The sequence below is a fragment of the Podarcis cretensis genome (assembly GCF_951804945.1).
Source record: "Podarcis cretensis genome assembly, chromosome: 1".
NCBI classification, from domain to species: domain Eukaryota; kingdom Metazoa; phylum Chordata; class Lepidosauria; order Squamata; family Lacertidae; genus Podarcis; species Podarcis cretensis.
This window is the reverse complement of record NC_137170.1, coordinates 54,858,688-54,879,389: the sequence shown is the minus strand read 5'-3', so window position 1 is coordinate 54,879,389 and position 20,702 is coordinate 54,858,688. Positions and strand designations below refer to the sequence as shown.

Below are 20,702 nucleotides of genomic sequence, written 5' to 3'. Positions count from 1 at the left end.
AAATAAACTCTAAATTTGTCAATATGACAATCTTCTTGGGGTTGATTGCTGTTTGATAGATGGGTACAGGTTTCGTGTGTGTGTGTGTGTGTGTGTGTGTGTGTGTGTGTACCTCTGTAACATCAGATTTAGTCTTGTGCTTAGAGACCTATAGCAGTATTATGATTTTTAATTGCAATTTCATTTGTTCTTTTTGCCTCTCTCTCTCTCTCTTCCCCCTCCCCTCTAATCTGGATCATTGCTCTCTGTAGCTGATTCCGTGGGAGACCAAGCAGAGTGCGTGGGTGCAGAATATAGAAAGCCAGAGCCATAGAATCTGTTATTTGCGTCACTCTAGGAGACGGGGCTGTTTGCCTGACAAATATACAGAATTAATCCCAGCTTTATCAATATATGGCTTTTGCTACTGTAGCCAAATAAAAGAGTGAGAGGTGTGTGCGCGTTGTGTATGTGTCTCTGTGTGTACAGGAGGTGGGTACTGAACATTATTCTCTCCCCCCTCCCCAGTTTTCAGTGTGTGGGTGTGTGAGTACAAGGGAGGGGCTGTTAAAATGCTGCTACCATTCCCCTCCTGTTTGCTTGACAAATATGCAAAATCTCAGGTTTTACATCCCTTCCCCCTGCTCTGCTACATCAAAATACAAGAGATACCATAGGAAATGTCCCTGCACAATGTGCATATATAGTATGCTTTGGCTTCTTTTGCAGCTCGATTCTAGGAGATGTTTTGAAATATATTCAGCTCCCTACTCAACACTCCAAAAACACCTTTGTCTCCCCTTTCCTCCTTTCTTCCCCCATGCATTGTGTGTGTGTGTGTGTGTGTGTGTGTGTACACACACACACACACACACACACAATGTACAAAAAGGTGCAACACACACCCCAATTGTGGGGCTTGCTAATTAACTCTTTCCCCCAGATTTGAAGTGCTTTTCTGCAAGCACAAAAGCTCCAAGCACAGACATCTTTTATGATGAACTGGAGCCTCTGAAGAGGAGAATCTGAACGTGACGTCAATAGCTGATAACTGACGCAGCCTTGCAAAGGAGTCTCAGGCTGGCTTCTTGTAGCCTGCAAGCCTTAATGGTTCTATTTTTCCCCATCTCCCTTCGTAGTGAATTACTAGAACGCAATCGCACACACACACATGCACGTTCTTTTAGTGTGTGTGTGTGTGTGTGTGTGTGTGTGTGTATTTATAGATTCTTTAGTCTCAAGACAAAGGATTTTAAAAAAACTGGAGTGGAGAAAGAAGAATGTTAAAAACAACCTTTCTTTGTGCTGTGTAATTCACTCTGCAAGATTCTCTCTTTCTCAGAAAAACAAGCAAGCTTGCTTGAATGCCACATTTGTGCATGAGGGTAAAGTAGTGCATGGCTGTTGTGTGTGCTTCTGTTTTTTGTTTTTTTACGTTTACTTTATTAAAGACACAGCAAGAACGCAGACACAACAATGCTTGCAAGGCAACAGGCAGAGAGTCATATTCAACATATCTGTGAATGGGGGGGCCAAGGTTGAGCAATAGGGCAATATGGAAAGCGATCAATATCAGCCCTTTAAATTCTCTGCAACGTCGCACCTAAAACAACTCTGAATGGTGAAGGAGAAAGAAGCTGGGTGGGGGAGTTGGGGGCAGGTGGGAGACTTAATGCACATTTAATATTTTGGACGTAACGTTCCAGCGAAATGCCTTTGTGTGGATTTTTTTTCTCCCTAGCACTTGCTAAAAATAGCATCAGGGTTTTGATCGCGTTCCAGAAATAGACAGAGAGTTGCACTTGTATATAAACGCCAGCGCGGGTGGAAGAAAACCTGGACATCACCGCAGTATATTTTTCCCAACTACTGTCTGGAAATTAATTGTTGGATTTTCCCCTCTCTCTGTCTGTACGTTCTCCCCCCCCCCTCCCGCTCGCTCCTACCACCACCACTTTCCCTTCACTCCCTAGCCCCAACTCTCTTCCCCTCCCATTCCTACCAAAGGAGTTCCCGTTTGGGTAAGTAGTAATATTTCTTGTGCATGCCGCAGAGAGAGTGACGGTGAATCTTGCCTTTATTTTATGCATGCTTGGGTTTATTTTGTCTCTCTTGCTATTTTTATATTAAAGGGGGAGGGTGGAGGAAGAGGGAGGGGAGAGTGGAACATACTCGTCTGCTTAACGAATTTGGTGCATGCACGGAACCCAGACACAGGGAATTCTTGCAGAAAGGGGAATCACCCTGTCGGTAAATCTCTGAATCAATAGCAAGCTGCAACTCTCTCTCTCCCTCTCTGTCGGCGCTATTGAGTCCCTCTTTCTCGAGCTCTCAGTCTTTTTTTTCCCGGAAGGGTGGCTAGACGCAATCTAATGGCAAGGCTCCTGTGTAGCTTGAGAGAGACGGAGACCGAGTCGGAGCGAGAGAGAGAGATTCTCTCTGTAGATTGCATAAAGGGATCATGGAATATGCTGACACTATCAATTTGCTCTTCCTCGCGCTCTGCTAAGAAGCCACCCAGGCGACGCTTGCTGGGAGCTGTCCGTGGATACGGGTGCTGAAACAGCAGCCCATTCTGCTTGTGGCTCTTTGCCTCTGCAGAAGCTCGACCTTGTTACCTTGCTCTCGCTTAGGTCACCCTCACTGCACGTATGCCAGGGGAGGCGCACAGGTGGGTGGGTGAGGGGCTACGGTGAGATGGTGGGAGACAGAAGTTGTTCGTTAAATGCTGGGCGCTTCCCATCTAAGTCAGGTTTTCCCATCGGGTGCGTAAAAGCGCCGCTCTGGTTAGACTTGCCTGCCCCTTTCCCGCCCGTGCGTTTGAAATAGCCCGCACCTGATGATGGTGCCTCTCAAAAGAACAGTCTATAGGTTGTTTTATTTGGACTCACCCCTTCTCCTCCCACCTCGTTTATCCCCTCCAAAATGCCCACACCTTCTGCCTATCGTGTTGTGTGTGTGTGTGTTTCTTATTGCCCTTCCTTCGCTTCCTTAGAGAGATCCTCACCAGATGAGTTGGTGGAATGACTAAAAGTGGGGTGTTGAGGATTTGTTGTCGTATGTACCGAGCAGATGCTCCATTACCTTGACGAAACAAGCATCAATCATCCTCCGGTAACTTCCTGAAGCCGGGAATGTTCTTGTTAGCCAGTGACCATGCCGATTCAGAGGCATTCTAGCTAAGCAAAAGCCATGTCATCTGAGTGCTTTGAAACAGAGACACAGCGCAACACTCACATGCATGAATCCATTTGTCTCAACAACGGGGAAAGGGTGGCTGTATTCCCAAGGGGGAGGCACTTTTAGTTGCAGCCATAAGTCAGCAAGAAGCGATTTGGGGGGGATTTAAAGCGGGTAACAGTGAAGGAAGGGGATTTAAAGAAAGCAGCAGAATCAACTGTATTTATAGTGGACCTACCACACGCAAAGCTCAGCATCACTTACGATTCTTGCAGACAATGAGAGAGATGCAGTAAAGACCACCGGGAGAGCATTGTAGGATGAATATAGATAAATAGGCTTGGTCACAGCAGCCTTCGCTCATATTGCATGCAATAGCTTGGACATTTCTTGCCGCTGAGACAACGCAAGCCTAAGAATCAATTGCTGAGCACACCACCCACTGATGTCCCTATGATGTATAGAGAAGCCATCCTTTTCTTGGGCTTTCGTGTCTGTATTTACAAATGGGTCGTCTGAGAACAAGCAAAGTGCTTTCAAACACTTTGACATACCGTTCCATATGGACATCAATGAATCATATACACACACAAACTGTGAAAGTCATTACAAGCAATCCAAAAGCTGCCGGTCCTTTCCGAGTACCCACCCTCGCGTCCCCTTCCCTCAGATCTCCCTACCCTACCCTCACTTTTGCCAGATCGTCCTCGCACATCTCCTGGCACAATGCATAAGATTACCCTTAACTGGATCCTATTAAATAATTCAATGGTGGCGGTGTAATTTTGGTTGCAAACTGCACGGATTTCCAAGTCGTGACTGTAAAAGTGAGTAATGTGTGCTGGCTGCGTCATGGCTCCAGTCACAGATGGTTCCAAACTGAGGAGGAATCGTGACTTCGACTTGAGACGTCCCCTCTACATGAAAAGACCATCCAATCAAAACGGCGTCAGGGGGGCATCTGGACTCCTCCGAGGCTTGCTTGCTTGCTTGCTTTTTTGCTTCCTGATCCGCATGTGTGTGTTTCAGATACTATATATATATACACTATATATATATATATATATATATATATATATATATATATATTCACACACACACACTACACACACACCTATCTGCAACAAGTTGCAGGAGGAGGAGGCCGGAGAGGAAGGGGTTAATCCTGGGAAAATTTTCTGCACTTAGCAAGATCGTGACCCTCCCACACACTACAGTAGTTTATACATGCCTGGGAGGAAGGGAAGCTTTGCCACGAGTTTCCTTTAAAAACAAAAGGGGGGAGAGGGGGGGAAACCACCCCAAAACCCCACACACGCAGAGGCACACATACTCTGGGGGAGATGCTGCTTCCTGCACCTCCAAGCAAGGATCCTATCCTACTCAATGGCTGCTTGAGCGCCTGGCAAGCAAGGTAAGTGAAGGGGGGAAAGGGGAGGGGGCTTACAACTTTGTTGTCCTTCCTCCGCTCCTCGCTCCCCATGTCTGCGAGAGGTGCCAGTCTCAAGCAAAGCAAGTTGGGAGCGAATCCGTAGCAGCAACAGCAGTACTTGAAGGGAAAGAGGAAGCAGGTAGGGCTCAGTAGGAGCTTGCATCTCGACGAGGCTGCGGTGCTGCTGCTGCTGCTGCTGCTGCCGGAGGGCTGGTGATGCTGCTGCTGCTGCTGCCGCTGCCGCTGCTGCTGCTTCTCGGGGTGGATTTGCTTGGGGGGAAAGGCAACGGAGAAGGTAGGGACTTTTGGATCTCCCGGTAGGAACTCCTGTGCTCTTGAGGCGTCATTGTAGCTGCGGGGTGCAGGCAACCAGGAAGGGAACTTCCAAGTTCTTGGGCTGACTCGTGTTGACTCTCGGTAGAGGAGGATGCCTTCTTCTCGAACTTTGCCTAGGGAACTCCGTGGCAAAGTGGCCACTCTCGAGCTGCGGCAGAGGAGAAGCACCTTCGCCAGGCTTCCCATTCCCAGAAGACCTGTGGAGTTAGTTCAGTGTCGTGCTCTTGCAACTTTTAGCTGGGGAGGCGTTTCTTTCCCCCTCCACCCGCCACCCCAGTCCCCCAGTCTGTCTGCGGGTGTTGAGCAGAGGCTCAGAGAAGGCACTGCGGGGCAAATTCAATGGGACTCTCGCCCCCAGTGCTCCAGCAACCTTCCTAAGCCATCCCAACGCAGTTGGATCTCACTATGAGTTATCCAGCCGATGGATCAGCGATGGCCACTGCTTGACCTCCCCCAGTGGGCATTTCCTTGGGTGGCACGACTTGGTGACTGAAGGGATCAGGCTACCCTCAGCGGATCTGAACTTTTGACTTGTGGCTTCTTGCGCCCACATGGCGCACAACCAGGTCCTTGGGGTAAGTGTTTTGTTGTGCTGTGTTGTGAAGCCTAACTGCTCGGTTTGATGCCTTGCAGGCTGTTTGCAAGTGCCTTCTCAAACCCCTGCTCCTACCCCCCAACCCTCCCCATCTCCAACCTCGGGGCAGACAGCAAGGATAAGTCTAACAGGCATAGCAACACTATGGAGCGTGGTCTTGTCTAGGGTTTGTTGAATAATTAGAAATGGAAATGTTTCTTTCTCTTGCTCTTCCCCCTCCCCTTTTTCTGGGGAGGGGGAAGAGGGAGAGGGAGAGAAATGTGAGGCTCCTCCTGATTGGCGAATGACGATTTTAGCCCGCACCAATGAACGGCCGGCCTCGTCTCTATTTATTTAGTGCTCAGGGGGAGAGTTTTCTCTTTACGCAGCGTCCGTGCACAGCGCTAGACCCTCTGCTCGGGAGCAGAACGATGGAGGGGTGTGGGGGGAGCGCATTCCCAACTCTGCCTTGCTCGCAGAGCCCCCTGATTCTGCAAGCCCCTGCTCCCGGCCCCTTCGCGGGGAGGGGGAAGGCGGTGGAGCGGGGGCTGGATGTGAAGGGCTGGGCCAAGGGAAACCCCCCCCCCCTTCCCCTTCCCCACCTCCTAGACTCTTGAGTTGGATCTCTCGGTTTGGGCTTGCAGAGGGACTCGGTGGGGATGGAGCGTGTGTGAGTGAATGGACGATGGGGCGGATGGTATGATCCCGATAGTGTCTGGGAAAGCAGCCGTCGGCCGTCTTGGGGTGCCTTGGATATTTGATTTTTTTTTTCCCCGTTTTGGTGGCAGCCGGATGGATGGATGTAGGAAGCCACGGGAGACTTTGTCCTTCGCGAATCTTTTTGCGGTCTGGGCTTGCTGTATATAACTACCTAGCCGGGAAGCCCTTACCCCAAAAAGCATTCGCGGAGGGCGCTTTCGCCGAAGGAGCAGCAGCGCGACCGCCGAGCCTCGGACTTATCTAGATTTTCTGGGCTTCCCCCCCCCCCACCGCCGCCTCTCCTTTCCCTTTTCCTCTGTAACCCCACGACCCCCTTCTCCCCCACCCAGCGTGTGTGTCTCGAGAGAATTAAACTCCCCCCACCCTCGTCCCCACTCCCACGATCCTTTGGTAGCTTAACTTTCTTAATCGACTTCTGCTTGCTCTTTTCCGTGGATGATTTCATGCTACTGCCTTTTTTTTCTTTTTTAATGAAAACCTTCACAGAATAAAATACAATAAAACTTTCTCAAAAGTTCAGAGGACGCCCCCTCCCACGCCAGAAGGGTGTGTGATGTGTCCCATCCTCCTCCATCCCACCAGGGATGGAGTTGGATGTGTAAGTCCTCCGCTGAATTGAGAGACAAGTGTCGACAAGTCTCTCTTTAAGATGGGGAGGGTGAGGGAGGTTTCTATCGATTTCAGAGTGGGTGGGATACTGGGGGATCACCCCATAAATAGCAGGGAGGGGGACTCACAAATCGGCCCCGATTTAAGGGGAGACTCCTGTCATCAGGCGATGCCTCCATTCCCCACCCCCATCACTTTCAACCTCCTTTTAGGTAACTTCCAGTCCTCCGATTCCCGAGGTCTCCCCTTTTCCAACTCCAAATGGCCCCGATCGGGGTAAAAAAGGCCAGATCCGGGGGGAAACCCGGCCGAGGCGTTGCTTTTGGACGAGGTGATTGGTAGCGAGCGAAGCCGCCTCAGCCCAGCTGTCTAGCACTATTGAAACTGCCTCGCCTTTTCCTTAGCCATGCACATAGCGCCGAGGAGAGTTAGAGGCAGCCTGCATTGCTTTGCCTTTCCCCTTTTGCTGTAATTAGCAAGTCGGATTTCGTGGGCAGGAGAAAGAAGGGGCGTTAGGTGAGGAGGAAACGTCCCCCCCCCCTCCTACGAAGACAAATGCACCTCGGCCCGGACAGACCAGACGAGGGGCGAACAGCAAGTTGCCCGTGCAATGAATGCCCGGTTGTCGCAATCTCGGGGCCTATTGGGTGCAAAAGCCTCTTTGGAAGGAGGAGGAGGAGGAGGAAGGGTGGGAAACCCAAGAAGGATCCTTCTCCAACTCTTGACAACTCTCAGGGATCCCCACCCCCCACCCCTCCTAGCCAACACACAGAGAACTCCGGAAGGAGCGTCTCTTGCTTGGGAGAGAAGGCTGCAGTGGAGACACTGAGGGCGAGGGACACAGCCGAGGCTGAGGGCTGCTGTTTCTCCAGAGATAAAAGGGGGTTTGACAGGCTGGTGGTGTTGCAGAAAAGAGTAAAAGTCTGCCCAGTTGTTGAGCTGGGATGCAGGGCAAAAGCAAAGGAGCGTCTCGGGTTTCTTCCCCACCTTTTCTCCCCTTCCCCACCTCCTTGGCCAGGGTTGGTGGCTGGCAATGGAGCTGGATTGAGGGAGGCAGCACTAGGTGGGTCACTCCGCCTCGAAAGCAACGTGCATTTGCCCAAGATCCCCGCTTTTCGCCTTCTTGCACAACCACCACCACCCGAATCCCCCCTCTCTGCCGATCCTCCCAGTCTCCAGCAAGCCCTCTGAGTCTGGGGAGCATCTCTGAAGGGAAAGGCGCACACAGGGCAGAGAGGGGCGCTTGAAAGGGAGGGAAGTGCACGGATGGAGCAGCCACGACCAGAGCCTCTCCTTTGCTGTGCGTGTGTCTTGCCCATCCCTGTCGCAGGAGAATCCCAACCTAAGCAATCTGGGAGGGGAGGGGTGTCTGAGGAGGAACGCTTGGAAAAACCAAGCCACCGTGGGTTAGCTCCCTTCCTTTCGGCTCTTTGCATTGGCAGCCAACTGTTGCTACCAGTCTGGGGGAAACTGCTGTAGTTGCGGGAATCTGAGCTCCTTCCCTCACTTCCAAGCCGTGCTCTTCAATGCGGGTTAAAAGGGCAAAAGCAAACCATAGCGCCTGTCTCCCCCTTGCCTCACCACCACTACTGCGTATGACTGGTATTTTTTTATTTTTTTTAGGCGGGAGGGGACATTTTGAGGGGGTGGCTTTCGACTAGAGGGAAGCTCCGTCAGCTCTGCAAAACCGCGACAGGCTCCCTTGCCCGAGGTGGCGGGCAACAACAGCCCTTGCTCCTTCCAAATCTCAATGATTTGGGCGTGATCCACTCAGTCTGAAAGATTGTCTGCTCATTGGGGGATCAATGGCGTTCTTCTCAGTGAAGGCAATGAGATCTTTCCTAAGGATCTAGAGACCACGTCTAAAACACGAGCAAGGCCTCATCCTCCGTTTCCTTCTCTCCCAATGAAAAATCCTCACGTCCTTGCAGGCAAAGGCTACGGGGAAGCTGGGGGTACTTGCTTTCCTCCCCCTCCCCCTGCCCAGGAAAGGGGGAGGTGAATGGCTAACCTTTTTTCTGTTCCGCACGCCTCGCTTTTATGCTACCTTTTCTTATTTGTGAGCAGAGATCGTTCTCGAAAGATGCAGAAAAGTTCTATCTGTCCTCTCCAAGAAACTCCCCCACGCCACCATCCCCGAAATACTTTAAATGCCCCCACCTTTAAATTTCGAGGGCACGCTAGGAATGGCCCAAAGCCGAGACTACAGCTGTCTGAAAAGACGAGACGAGCTGAGTCAGGTGGAAGAGCCAAACCAACGTCCGTCGGAAAAGGCAAGGGATATTGTGAGAAAATGATCTTTGGGAGAAAGGTTTTTTTTAAAAAATCAAATGTATAGCCAGCCACTCACCTTCCCTTTCTTTCTAAAGGAGCCTTTAGCCCACTTAGCCTCCCATTTCTGCGTGCCCTCCACCCTTAGCTATGCGACGTGTCTCCCAAGAAGTTTCAAGGACGTCCGATGTAAGCAGAGGCGAGATGCTCTTTCGACTGGAGGTTGTTGCGTCCCTCCCTCCCTCCCTCGCCTCTTTCCCACAGAAGCAGCCTCCGTGTCGTCCCCCCTTCCATGCAACAAGAATCCCGTTTGCCCTGGGAAGCGCTAACGTCGAGAACGCTGTGCTCCTTTGCAGGTGGTGGCCCCGTCTGTCCGGGCTGGCGGTCCGAGGGGAAGGCCTCACTCTGGAAGAGATCGGATTCCGAGGGAGAGGACGGAGAAGAGGACTCGCCTAGTTGGGAGCTGCAGGTGAGAAACACGTCAACGCACACGGAAAAGAAACCCCACAACCGCGTGAGCAGCAGGGTTAGCGCGAAAGGTCACAGCGGTCTGGAGAGACTAAACAAAAGAGTGCAAAGAGACTAAACAACGCGCGCCCTTGAGATCCGTCCCGCCGACCCTGGAAACGGGTGCAGTTTCCCTTCCCTTTCTTGACCAGAGCAGAAAACAGTCACGTCGTTGGTAGGGCCTGTAGTGCAGCGCTTTCCCAAGGCTGGGGCTGCATACCTCTTTTTGAGAAGGAAGGGAAGGGAAGGAAACTCCAGGCTGATGTAACTTGCTGGTCGATATCACTTCTTAGCGCGGGGCAGCATGTGACCATATAATTTCATAGGCGCCCTTTCAAGAAAAGGAGGAAGAAAGGTGAAGTAAAAGAGAGGCAGGCCAAGTCACGTTCTCCCCTCACCCTGCAGAAATCAAAGGGGTCTGTAAAGCTCGACTGAGATGTGATAATCTTTAGCACTGCTTCCTGTTTCATTGAAGTATAGCCGAATTTAAAAAGAATAACCCTCAGCAGAGACCTGGGTGTTCTCCCCACACTTCCATCTTTGGCCCAAAGGAATTTCTTGCCTCTAGGCAGTTTCTAAAGGCCTTCAGCTAATGTTTGGGAGTGGGGTAGGTCAAAGGGGTTTCTCAAAGGGAATGACAACATTTTAAAAATCAGGCAGGTAAGGGAGTTTATGCTGTATTCCCCCCCCCCGCTTGAAATGGAAATGAAACTAGCAATTCAATTAGCTGCTAAGGCTTCTCCCTTTAAAACAGAAGATATCCAAAGCAAATTATACTGTTTTACCCTTTCTCAGCTTCGCGTGCAACTTTAAAGCGTCAATTTCAGTACCAACGACTTGTTACATATCTGAAATAAACCCAGATTTCCCTTCATTGTATGCAAGAAGTGCAGTTGAAGACTGTGACCCACAACTCAGATAAGACAATGAAAGGCGATTCAGCCCAACTATAGTCCTAGGACTGCAGTTTAACTGGGCTGGTATGAACGGTTTGGCTTCCCACCTCACAATTACGTACTTATAATGCTGCTTCATATTCTTATACTGCAGGAAGACCGTTCACATCTGGTGGAGGAGGGTTTTTTGAATGCGTTGACAAGGATGAGCAGACACATGCTCACTGGATAGGCTTAGGTTAAGGCAACCATAAAGGGAGAAATCTCAGATATAAATTGAGTCAGCAACTGGCACCCCCACAATGGCCATAGAGCAAGCTATGATTTCATAAAATTCCAGCCAATACTAAAAATGCTGCTCGTCCTTACCAGCCTAACGAATTTTAATTTGTCAACACTTAGAAAGTGGTTTGGTCCATAACGTGCAGTTCTTTTCTTTCCCATTTACCTTTTGCATTAACCCAGAGCTCGTGTGTACGGGCTGCAGACCTCTCTGGCCCACAGTTATATTGATACTTCTCAATTAAACAAATGTGATGTACCCGTGGATGAGACAGCAGCCATGAAGGTTGCTGCACTAAGCGGTGCCTCCTTTATCTGCTGATCTTTATGTAGCTTCAAGTCTACCATTAAGCAGTGGTTAGAGGTGATTAACTTAAGGCAAGAAGAAAGGTCAACAGGGTTGACTTTGCCCTAGTGTGACCAAGAAGCGAATGAAGACCACAAAAACAATGTACCGTTTGTCTTAAATTCCTGAGAAGGTTGGGTTGTTGTTTATGTATGGATTCATAGGAAGGATATATCCAGGGAGGAGATTCAGGCCTGTTTTCACATTCTCTGGTGACTGAGAAATTTAAGCATTCGATTCCATCCTGTCCATCAATCTAAAATAAACAGAATGAGAAACAACAAGCTCATTATGGATTTATAAAAGTCCATAGTTGAAAAGCTGCCCCTCCCCAAAAAAAATGTATTCCAGCCAGCTACGTTTTATGACTTAAAGTAAGCGTTTTCAAGATCTCATTCTATTAGAAGACCATTTCTGGAAGACAGTTTTGGCCTGTAATTGCATAGGAAGCCATTATCCTATAATGCACACTTTTTTGTAAGTGCGAGAATGTTCTTCAGAAAGGTGCTAGTACGATTTGGTGGCATCACAGACAGGGTGCTGTTTTTTCCATTGTCTTGGGCCAGGCCTTTCTTTATGCCACACATGGCCTTACAGCTCTTACATCATCCCTCATTGTGTTTTAAATAAATATTTAGGTACAGAAATGCTGGAAGCGTTCAATATCATACCATATCAGTCCTGTGCATGTCTGTTTGGAAAAATTTCCTACTGATCTGAATGAGGCGAACAGTCTCAAGTACATGTGTGCAGGGCTGCAACCTTAGTATGAGACAGAAAGGCAACATCTCTCAGCCAGGAGGGGTCCTAAGGATAGGAATGGGGTGTAAACTGCAGTAAATAAATATATTTAGTTCATCCTTCTGCCCAAGTTGGGCATAAACAGTTTTAAAGTGTTAATATACTGGGGTTTGACAACAGAAGTAATGTCTAAATAGTGAATATCATTAAAGCTGCAAACATGAACACACTCTCTAGTGAGGAAACCCCACTGGACACAGTAGAATTTACTTCTGAGTAAGCATCCATAAGATATACTGAAGGCAGCCCTGTTTAGGGAAGTTTTTCATGACTGATGTTTTAATCTTTTGTTGGAAGCTGCCCAGGGTAGCTGGGGAAAACCAGCCAGATGGGCGGGGTATAAATAATAAATTATTATTATTGTACTAGGATCATAGAACTGTAGAGTTGGAAGGGTCCATAAGGGTCATGTAGTCCAACCCCCTGCAATATATGAATCTTTTGCCCAACGTGGGACTCGAACCCACAACCCTGAGGTTAAGAGTCTCATGCTGTTCCGGATGAGCTACCCAAGCTGGCAGTATATGAGTTATTTTGTCTGTGTTTGTACTCATTGAGTCTGCATATAGCCATACCTGCAAATAGGAATGGATGTGAGTCTTTCTGCTGCTGTGGAGTGAGCTCCACTACTCCAACGTATCCTTCAAATGACATACACAAGGCCTCAAAATCAAATGACGGTTGCCTTTTCCCCCCTTTGCCCTTTCCCCCTTTCGGTGCTTCACTCTCTTTGGTGTACCAACCCACCTTCCTTCATTTCTCCCCACCCCCTTGTGGTTTTTATCTGACAGACTGTCCATCATTTTATTTCCTTAGTTTTTGAAAACCATAACATGATTTTGGGTTTTTCTAACGCTTGAAAAAACTGTTCAAGAAAGCAAGTTGGCTGGGGAGACTTTGAAGCTTTGTGACTGGTCATCAGAGTTCTGTACATTCGAAGAACAAGATTCTCTTGATTTTGAGCTGGCTGGGTTGTGTGTCTCCCAAATATAATTAAGTGTCCTTCTACAGCAGATACTCTGTTTCAAATACAGTATGCATATCAGGGACAGATACAATGCTGTCATCATTGCCCATGAATCTTTGCATCCCAGTTTGTCACAGCCCTCCTCAACCACCCATATCTTGTTCAGTTCCTATTTCATTAGTCCAAATATTTCCTATAGGTCAGACCTAAATCATACCCTTGTTATAGGTAGGAGTTCACTAGCAATCACCTTAAAACAATCTCCATCTAGAGATTAAAGTTTTCCCACATTGCACTGTTGTGCCCTATGTCTCACATGGAAACACATTGATTATAGGCATTCATAAATTACTATTTATTATTTAAATTATTATGGGAATTGGTTGGGAGGTCATTTTGCTCTTTGGTCATTTTCAGCATCTTTGCATCCCTACTGAATAGTTAACAAAACAACTATGGCTTCCCACCCCACTCCACCAATTTCAGAAAAACCCAAAGAGTAGTAAATTTGGGGGCTGTTAAATTGCAAGTTGGCTATCTCACTTACATCCCCCCTCATCCAGTGCCGGATTTATGTATAAGCTAAACAAGCTATAGTTTAGGGCTCCACTCTCTTGGGGGTCCCCCCCCCAAAAAAAAAATTAAAGGAAAAAAAACCTGGATGTACATTTCCAAAATATAAGATAAAAAACAAATAAAATAAAACTTACATACAGCATCAGTGGCAAATGTCTTTAGATACCTATAGCATATATAGAAAGCATATATTCAGCACAAAAAACAGCAACAATTTGTCGTTGACAAAGGACAGCTGGACACATAAAGGGCCCCATTACCTTCAGTAGCTTAGGGCCTCATCAAACCTAAATCCGGCCCTGCCCTTATCATATAAAAGCTAATTATTTTTGGTGTTTGTATGTGTGCACATTACAAATATATTTGTTGTCTATACAAAAGTGTAATTCGACAGGTTTGCAACTGCCTGTCACACAGGGACCCTCCCTGTATCAAGAGCAAAAACTGTTGCTCTTTATGTAGAGGTCACTACATAGGTTAGGAAGGAAGTTCTAGACCCCCTCCATTTTGTTATAGCAGAATCGTGACCTGGGAGGAGTCAGAGAGGAGCTCAGGCTCCTTCCAGTAACTAATACTGCCTCCTTAGGGAAGCCCAATTGCCACTTTGTGAACGGTGGGTCTCCGTTTCCGAGCCGGTGATTCCCATCATATGGAACGTCATGCTATTCTGCTGACTCACTTGGGGAAGAGGGACGAACAAAGCTTTCTGCAAAATGAGATGAAACAACAACGACAACAAAAATCCTATTTAGCTATCGCTAGCGGCATCCAACGGTTGCCAGCATTGAAAGAGGGTCTTCTGTTTCTGTTATTACTGCAAATCATCGTGTTTTAAATACTACATCTATTCTAGGGCCAGTACTGCGGAGGCCACTTATTGGTTTCAACTAATGGTCACAGATATGAGACATCTTTAAATGCAATTTTTTTTGCTGCAGGTAACTTAATACCTGGCTACAGAAGGTTGGAAAATGGGCTGAGCATATCCTAGACAAGAGACTGCAGGTCTACAAAGATATCTTACGTTGGCTTTTTATTTTACATTTTTATATGGAGATCATAGCCCTGCCTGAGAAAGGAGAGATCTAGGGCCTCTCGCGCAAATGTAACCTAGAGTCAAAATGAGGAAATTGTTTTGTTGTTTTTTTTAATAAATTTTTATTAAAGTTTCAACAAATTTTATAGTAACACAAAAAGCAAAACATCACAACAACAATACAAACAAACAATACAAAACAAAAATCAAACAAAATTAAAAGGTTCAATTCTTGGTTTCATGTAGCTTTCTTTCCGGACTTCCTCACATCTCCCTTTTCTGTTTTCAAATTTCCAATTTAGTTTCAGCAGATTTTTCCCCTATTTTAACCAGATTAATATGTCTTAATTTCTTTTAAAGTTAACCATTCCTGCTGCTAACCCATCTTTTTATCTTCCATCCTTAGGTTAACTAAACTGTGATTCTCTTATTTGTTACTAATGAAACATCTTTGCACATTCCTTCAGCTTTGTCACTAATGCCACATTGTCTCAATATCCTGCATCATATTAACATTCATACAGTTTACAATGTTTTTGCAGATAATCTTTGAATTTCTTCCATTCTTCTTCTATTTGTTCTTCTCCTGTATCTCGGATTCTGCCAGTCATTTCTGCTAGGTCCATATAGTCCATCAATTGCATCTGCCATTCTTCCAGAGTGGGCAAATCTTGTGTCTTCCAATACTTTGCGATGAGTATTCTTGCTGCTGTTGTTGCGTACATAAAAAAAGTTCTATCCTTCTTTAACACCTTCTGATCGACAATGCCCAGAAGGAAGGCCTCTGGTTTCTTCAAGAAGGTATACCTAAATACCTTTTTCAACTCATTATATATCATTTCCCAGAATGCCTTTACCCTTGGGCATGTCCACCAGAGGTGAAAGAATGTTCCCTCAGTTTCCTTACATTTCCAACATTTATTATCGGGCAAATGGTATATCTTTGCAAGCTTGACTGGTGTCATGTACCACCTATAAATCATTTTCATAATATTTTCTTTCAAGGCATTACATGCCGTAAATTTCATACCAGTGGTCCATAACCGTTCCCAGTCCGCAAACATAATATTATAACCAATGTCTTGTGCCCACTTAATCATAGCTGATTTAACCATTTCATCCTGAGTATTCCATTTTAACAGCAAGTTATACATTCTTGACAATGTCTTAGTTTTAGATTCTAACAATTCCGTTTCTAGTTTCGATTTTTCCACCTGGAAACCCAGTTTCTTGTCCACGTTAAAAGCCTCTCTAATTTGGTGATAATGTAGCCAATCTCGCACTCTATCTTTTAGCTTCTCGAAGCTCTGCAATTTCCATGTATTTCCTTCCTGTTTTAATATCTCCCAATATTTCGGCCATTTGGCCTCCATATTGAGCTTTTTCAGAGCCTTAGCCTCCATAGGTGACAACCACCTTGGGGTCTTATTTTCTAGCAAATCTTTATATCTTATCCAGACATTAAAAACTGCTCTCCTGACAATATGGTTCTTAAATACTTTATGAACCCTTACCTTGTCGTACCACAAGTATGCATGCCATCCAAACGCATTATTAAACCCTTCCAGGTCTAGAATGTCAGTGTTTTCAAGAAGTAGCCAGTCCTTAATCCAGCAAAAAGCTGCTGATTCATAGTAAAGCTTCATGTCTGGCAGGGCAAACCCCCCTCTTTCTTTAGCATCGGTTAATATTTTAAATTTTATTCTGGGCTTTTTGCCCTGCCAGACAAATTTAGAAATATCTCGCTGCCACCTCTTGAAACAATCCATTCTGTCCACAATCTGCAAAGTCTGAAACAAAAACAACATTTTCGGCAAAACATTCATCTTTATAGCGGCAATTCGGCCCAACAAGGAGAGTTTCAAGTTTGACCATGTTTCTAAATCTTTCTTTACCTCTGACCAACATTTTTCATAATTGTCCTTAAATAAATTAAGGTTTTTAGCTGTCATATTTATCCCTAGGTATTTCACTTTCTTCACCACATTTAAATCTGTCTCTTTCTGAAGCTTTTCTATTTCCATTGAAGTCATATTTTTCTCCAATACTTTAGTTTTTTGTTTATTTAATTTGAATCCTGCTACCTGACCAAACTCCTGAATCAGTTCTAAGACTCTTTTCGTACTAGATTCTGGCTCCTGTAACGTTAAGACCAAGTCATCTGCAAAGGCTTTAAGTTTATATTGTTTAGCTCCGACCTGAACCCCTTTAATCAACTGGTCCCTCCTAATCAGATTCAGGAGCACTTCCAGGACCGAAATAAATAGCAATGGAGAGATAGGGCACCCCTGTCGCGTTCCTTTTTCAATTTTAATCTCTTCTGACACCACATTGTTAACTATCAATTTTGCTTTTTGTTGCGAATATATTGCTTCTATGCTATTTTCGAACCCTCGTCCCACACCCATTCCCTTAAGATTTTTTTTCATAAAACTCCAAGAAATGTTGTCAAAGGCCTTCTCCGCATCAATAAAAATTAACACTGCTTTTGTATTTATATTCGTCTGCAATAACTCTAATATGTCAATAATGTTTCTTGTATTGTCAGACAGATGCCTTCCAGGGAGAAAGCCTGCTTGGTCCTTATGTATTACTTCATTTAACACTCTTTTCAGTCTATTTGCCAAAATGTCTGCAAAGATTTTATAATCCACATTTAACAGGGATATGGGACGGTAGTTTTTAAGTTGTGTCTTTTCAGCTTCAGATTTTGGTATAAGCGTGATGAAAGCTTATTTCCACGAATCTGGTGCTTTCTTCCCCTCCATTATCTCATTACACACCTCCTTTAGTGGTTGAATTAAATAGTCTTTCAACATCTTGTAATATTTGGAGGTTAACCCGTCTGGCCCTGGAGATTTGCCCAATTGCATATTCCGAATAGCACCTTCAATCTCCTGTTCTGTTATTTCATAATTCAATATCATCTTATTTTCTTGAGATAGTTCTTGTAATCCGTTAGTCTTTAAAAATTGGTCTATGTCAAACTCTTTTTGCGGCCCCTGCGTGTAAAGTTGTTTAAAATATCTCTGGAAACACTTTCTAATCTCTTCAGGTTTCTGTATATTTCTTCCCTCTATCTCAAGGTTGGTTACCGTATTCAACTTCTGTCTTTTTTTCAGCTGCCATGCTAGCAACTTTCCACATTTATTTGCCGATTCAAAAGTTTTCTGCTTCATTTGTTTAATTTTCCATTCAACTTCTTTATTTACTAATTTCATATATTGTACTTGGTAGAGTTTAATTTCTCTCAAAATCTCCTGCGACTTGGGTTTCGATCTTAACCTTTTTTCCCCTTCTTTTATTTTTTCCAAAATTTTGTCTTTTTTCTCATTTTGGGTTCTCCTCTTTATTGCATTCTGCTGTATCAGAAACCCCCTCATAACTGCTTTACTTGCGTCCCAGATTATTCTTTTTTCCACTGTAGTGTTCAAATTAACTTCAAAGTAATCCTTCAAGTTTTTTGGGGCCTTCTTAACAATCTCTTGATCTCTTAATAAGGTGTCATTCATCCTCCATCTAAAAGAACCAGTTGTAGTTAATCTCATTTCCATCTTGACGGCGTTGTGGTCGGAGCATGTTTTTGGGCAGATTTCCACTTTTCTAGTCTTTGGTGCCAGTCCTCTAGTTATCCATATTTGGTCAATTCTTGTCCATGTCAATTTAGCTTCAGAAAAGAAAGTCCCTTCTCTTCCTAGGGGGTTTTTAGTTCTCCAAATATCAATCAGATCCATATTGTCATTTAGTTCAAAGAAAGTCTTAGGTAGTCTGCCCTCTTTTGTTATATTATGACTTTGTGCTTTGTCCATGTTCGTGGACACCACTCCGTTCATATCTCCCATCAAAATGATGTTGTTGTAGTCAATGTGCTCCAGCATTTTCTCATGCAACTTCTTATAAAATTCCGACTTTCCCTCATTTGGTGCATATATTCATAAAATCAAAAATTTTTCTCCTTGTACTTGAATTTCAATTGCCACAATCCTTCCTTGTTCATCTTTAAAAAGAAATTTCGGTGACAGGCTTTCTTTTGCATATATAACAACTCCTCTCTTCTTCACTCTGTCAGATGAAATAAATTCTTGACCCAATCTCTTATTAATCAAAACTTTCCTATGAAGCCTAGTCACATGTGTTTCCTGTAGGCAAATTAAGTCTAATTGCTCCTTTTTTAATATGTGAAATATCCTCTTCCTTTTCTTCGGACAATTACAGCCATGAATATTCCAAGTTACTAGTTGCAGGGCCATGCTGGAGCCTTCTTGTTCCTTTTGGGTGGTGTCACTTACTTCTGGTCCACAGATCCCAAAGGTGTGGGAACAGAGCTTAGTAGTCCAGATCCTAAGGCTCCTTGTTCCACTTCAATCCCTTTCTGAAGGTCTTCTCCGTAGTGGCTCAGAAATTTTTCCCTGTCTTCAGCTGATTTGATTTTAACCTTCTTCCCCCTAAAAGTGAAAGATAGTCCCTGGGGGAACTCCCATCTAAAAAAAAAAAAAAAAAAAAAAGGAAATTGTACAACATATTAATTAAAGGAAAAAATAGCCTTGTTCCAATCTGGATAGACAGACAGACATATACACAGCAGGGCTTGTTGATTAAATAAATATTGTTGAGATCATTTCAGTAACTTGTCTCAACTTCAGCCTCTCAAAGTTGGCTAATGCAAGGCACTCCAGAGATAAATAGAAATTTCAGTTATATATTTTAGGGTCACTGCCCTTGCATTCTGGAAGCCTTGTTTATATATTTAATTTCATATTAATATTCTTGAAGAAGGTGATCTAGTAGCCTGGCACAACTTTGCTCTTTTCACATGGTTTTAGGATGGACGCAGGCTGAGATCATATTATTGCTCTAAAATGGCCATCAGATTTCTGTGCCGTCAGAAAAACTTTAAGGGTCACGTTGATCTGTATCCACATTTCCACACACAGCGATAATTATGCAACATCATTAGAAACTGTTGCACCCCCCATTTTCCAGATATCTGGCGAATGAGATTTCCTTTTGTTTTTTGCCTTAAATTTACGTCCCAGCTTTTCACTTCATCCAGAGCTTCCCAGTGTTTCGGTAGTTTTGAAGAACTCATTGTTCTCTTCATTATTTCTGTTTCAACCAATGTGGAGAGAGAAACTTTCTCCCATGAAGAGGCATAATCCCTTTCCACATGCAAGTCATACTGCTGCTGGTCTCTTTGTGTACTTGAGACTGGCACGGAAATGGATGTAGAAGGCCTTTCTCAGGACACAGAAGGGAAAAACAATTGGTGAGCATGCTCTCTCTTTTCTTGAGGTTAAAAAAGCACACCACAAGTTTCTTTTCTGAGCAGCAGGACCAAGTAACTTTAGTAGTTACGGGATTGTGGTGAGATGGGAGAAATTGCCTACATTCTGCAACATGAAAAAAACATGTGACCATATATGTGGTGGTGGTGGCAGGTTTTACACTGCTTAGAGCTTTCTTTTTTCAGGAGTTTAATTATGCAAAAGTGTGGGAGTGCACTTTGTCTGTATTTGTGTTGTTCCTTTGCACAAAAAGGATTCCCCCCCCAAGCCGAAATTAGTTGCATCTCTTTACGCACAATCATCCTGCTCCCATATCCTGCTTACAGGCAAATCCAGGTATGAGGAGTTCTACTTAATCTGCTCAAAAAGTGTATAGCCAGTTTTATTCCTTTGGGGTAGGCTGCAGCTCAGCTATCTGATACTCTAACCACTACTCCATGCCTGCTCTCAGTATACAGTCCTGGGGCCGCTGGATAAAAGAACGTTACATTTTAAACAACCCTCTTGCTATGGGAACTTTTTGATAGAGAGTCATTCAGAGCATGAGTCTGGTTATGACATAGCATAGAAAGCTAAACAACAAGAGCATAGAAGTTTGTTTTTATCCTATAGAAAGGAAGTGTCCTTTGAAGCATTAGGTGTATGATCCTTCATTCAATAGTACTGAGAGCCCCTATTGAAGTGATTGCATCATCTAGGGAAGCAATGGAAAATGAGACCAATTAAGCAGCCAACCTGTTATTTCCCCACAACACCCAGAATATGTCAGCATTGTTAATTTCGGAGAAATATCTTGGGCACCGAACAAAAAGTGCAAATACCAACATGCTTTATTGGCATGCTAAAATTATCACCTGTGGTGTCAGCCCTGTTGCCTTCTGACTGTGCCTTTAAATCCTTACAAC

The 20,702-nt window shown here is 45.0% G+C and overlaps 1 protein-coding gene across 4 annotated transcripts in view; it reads left to right on the top strand.

Annotated features, from left to right (window-relative positions):
* Nucleotides 1–20,702, top strand: part of LOC307202742 (uncharacterized protein) — a 110,503-nt gene that overhangs the window by 14,277 nt on the left and 75,524 nt on the right. For 2 of the 4 annotated variants that reach the window (XM_079952942.1, XM_079952941.1), the window contains exons 2-3: nt 1,987–2,000; nt 9,458–9,570. In XM_079952942.1, the coding sequence (XP_079809068.1) occupies nt 1,987–2,000; nt 9,458–9,570 (127 nt within the window). Of the gene's footprint in view, nt 1–1,986; nt 2,001–4,263; nt 5,503–9,457; nt 9,571–20,702 lie in introns of those variants that run through there. The other 2 variants (XR_013832982.1, XR_013832983.1) reach the window with 2 other exon arrangements.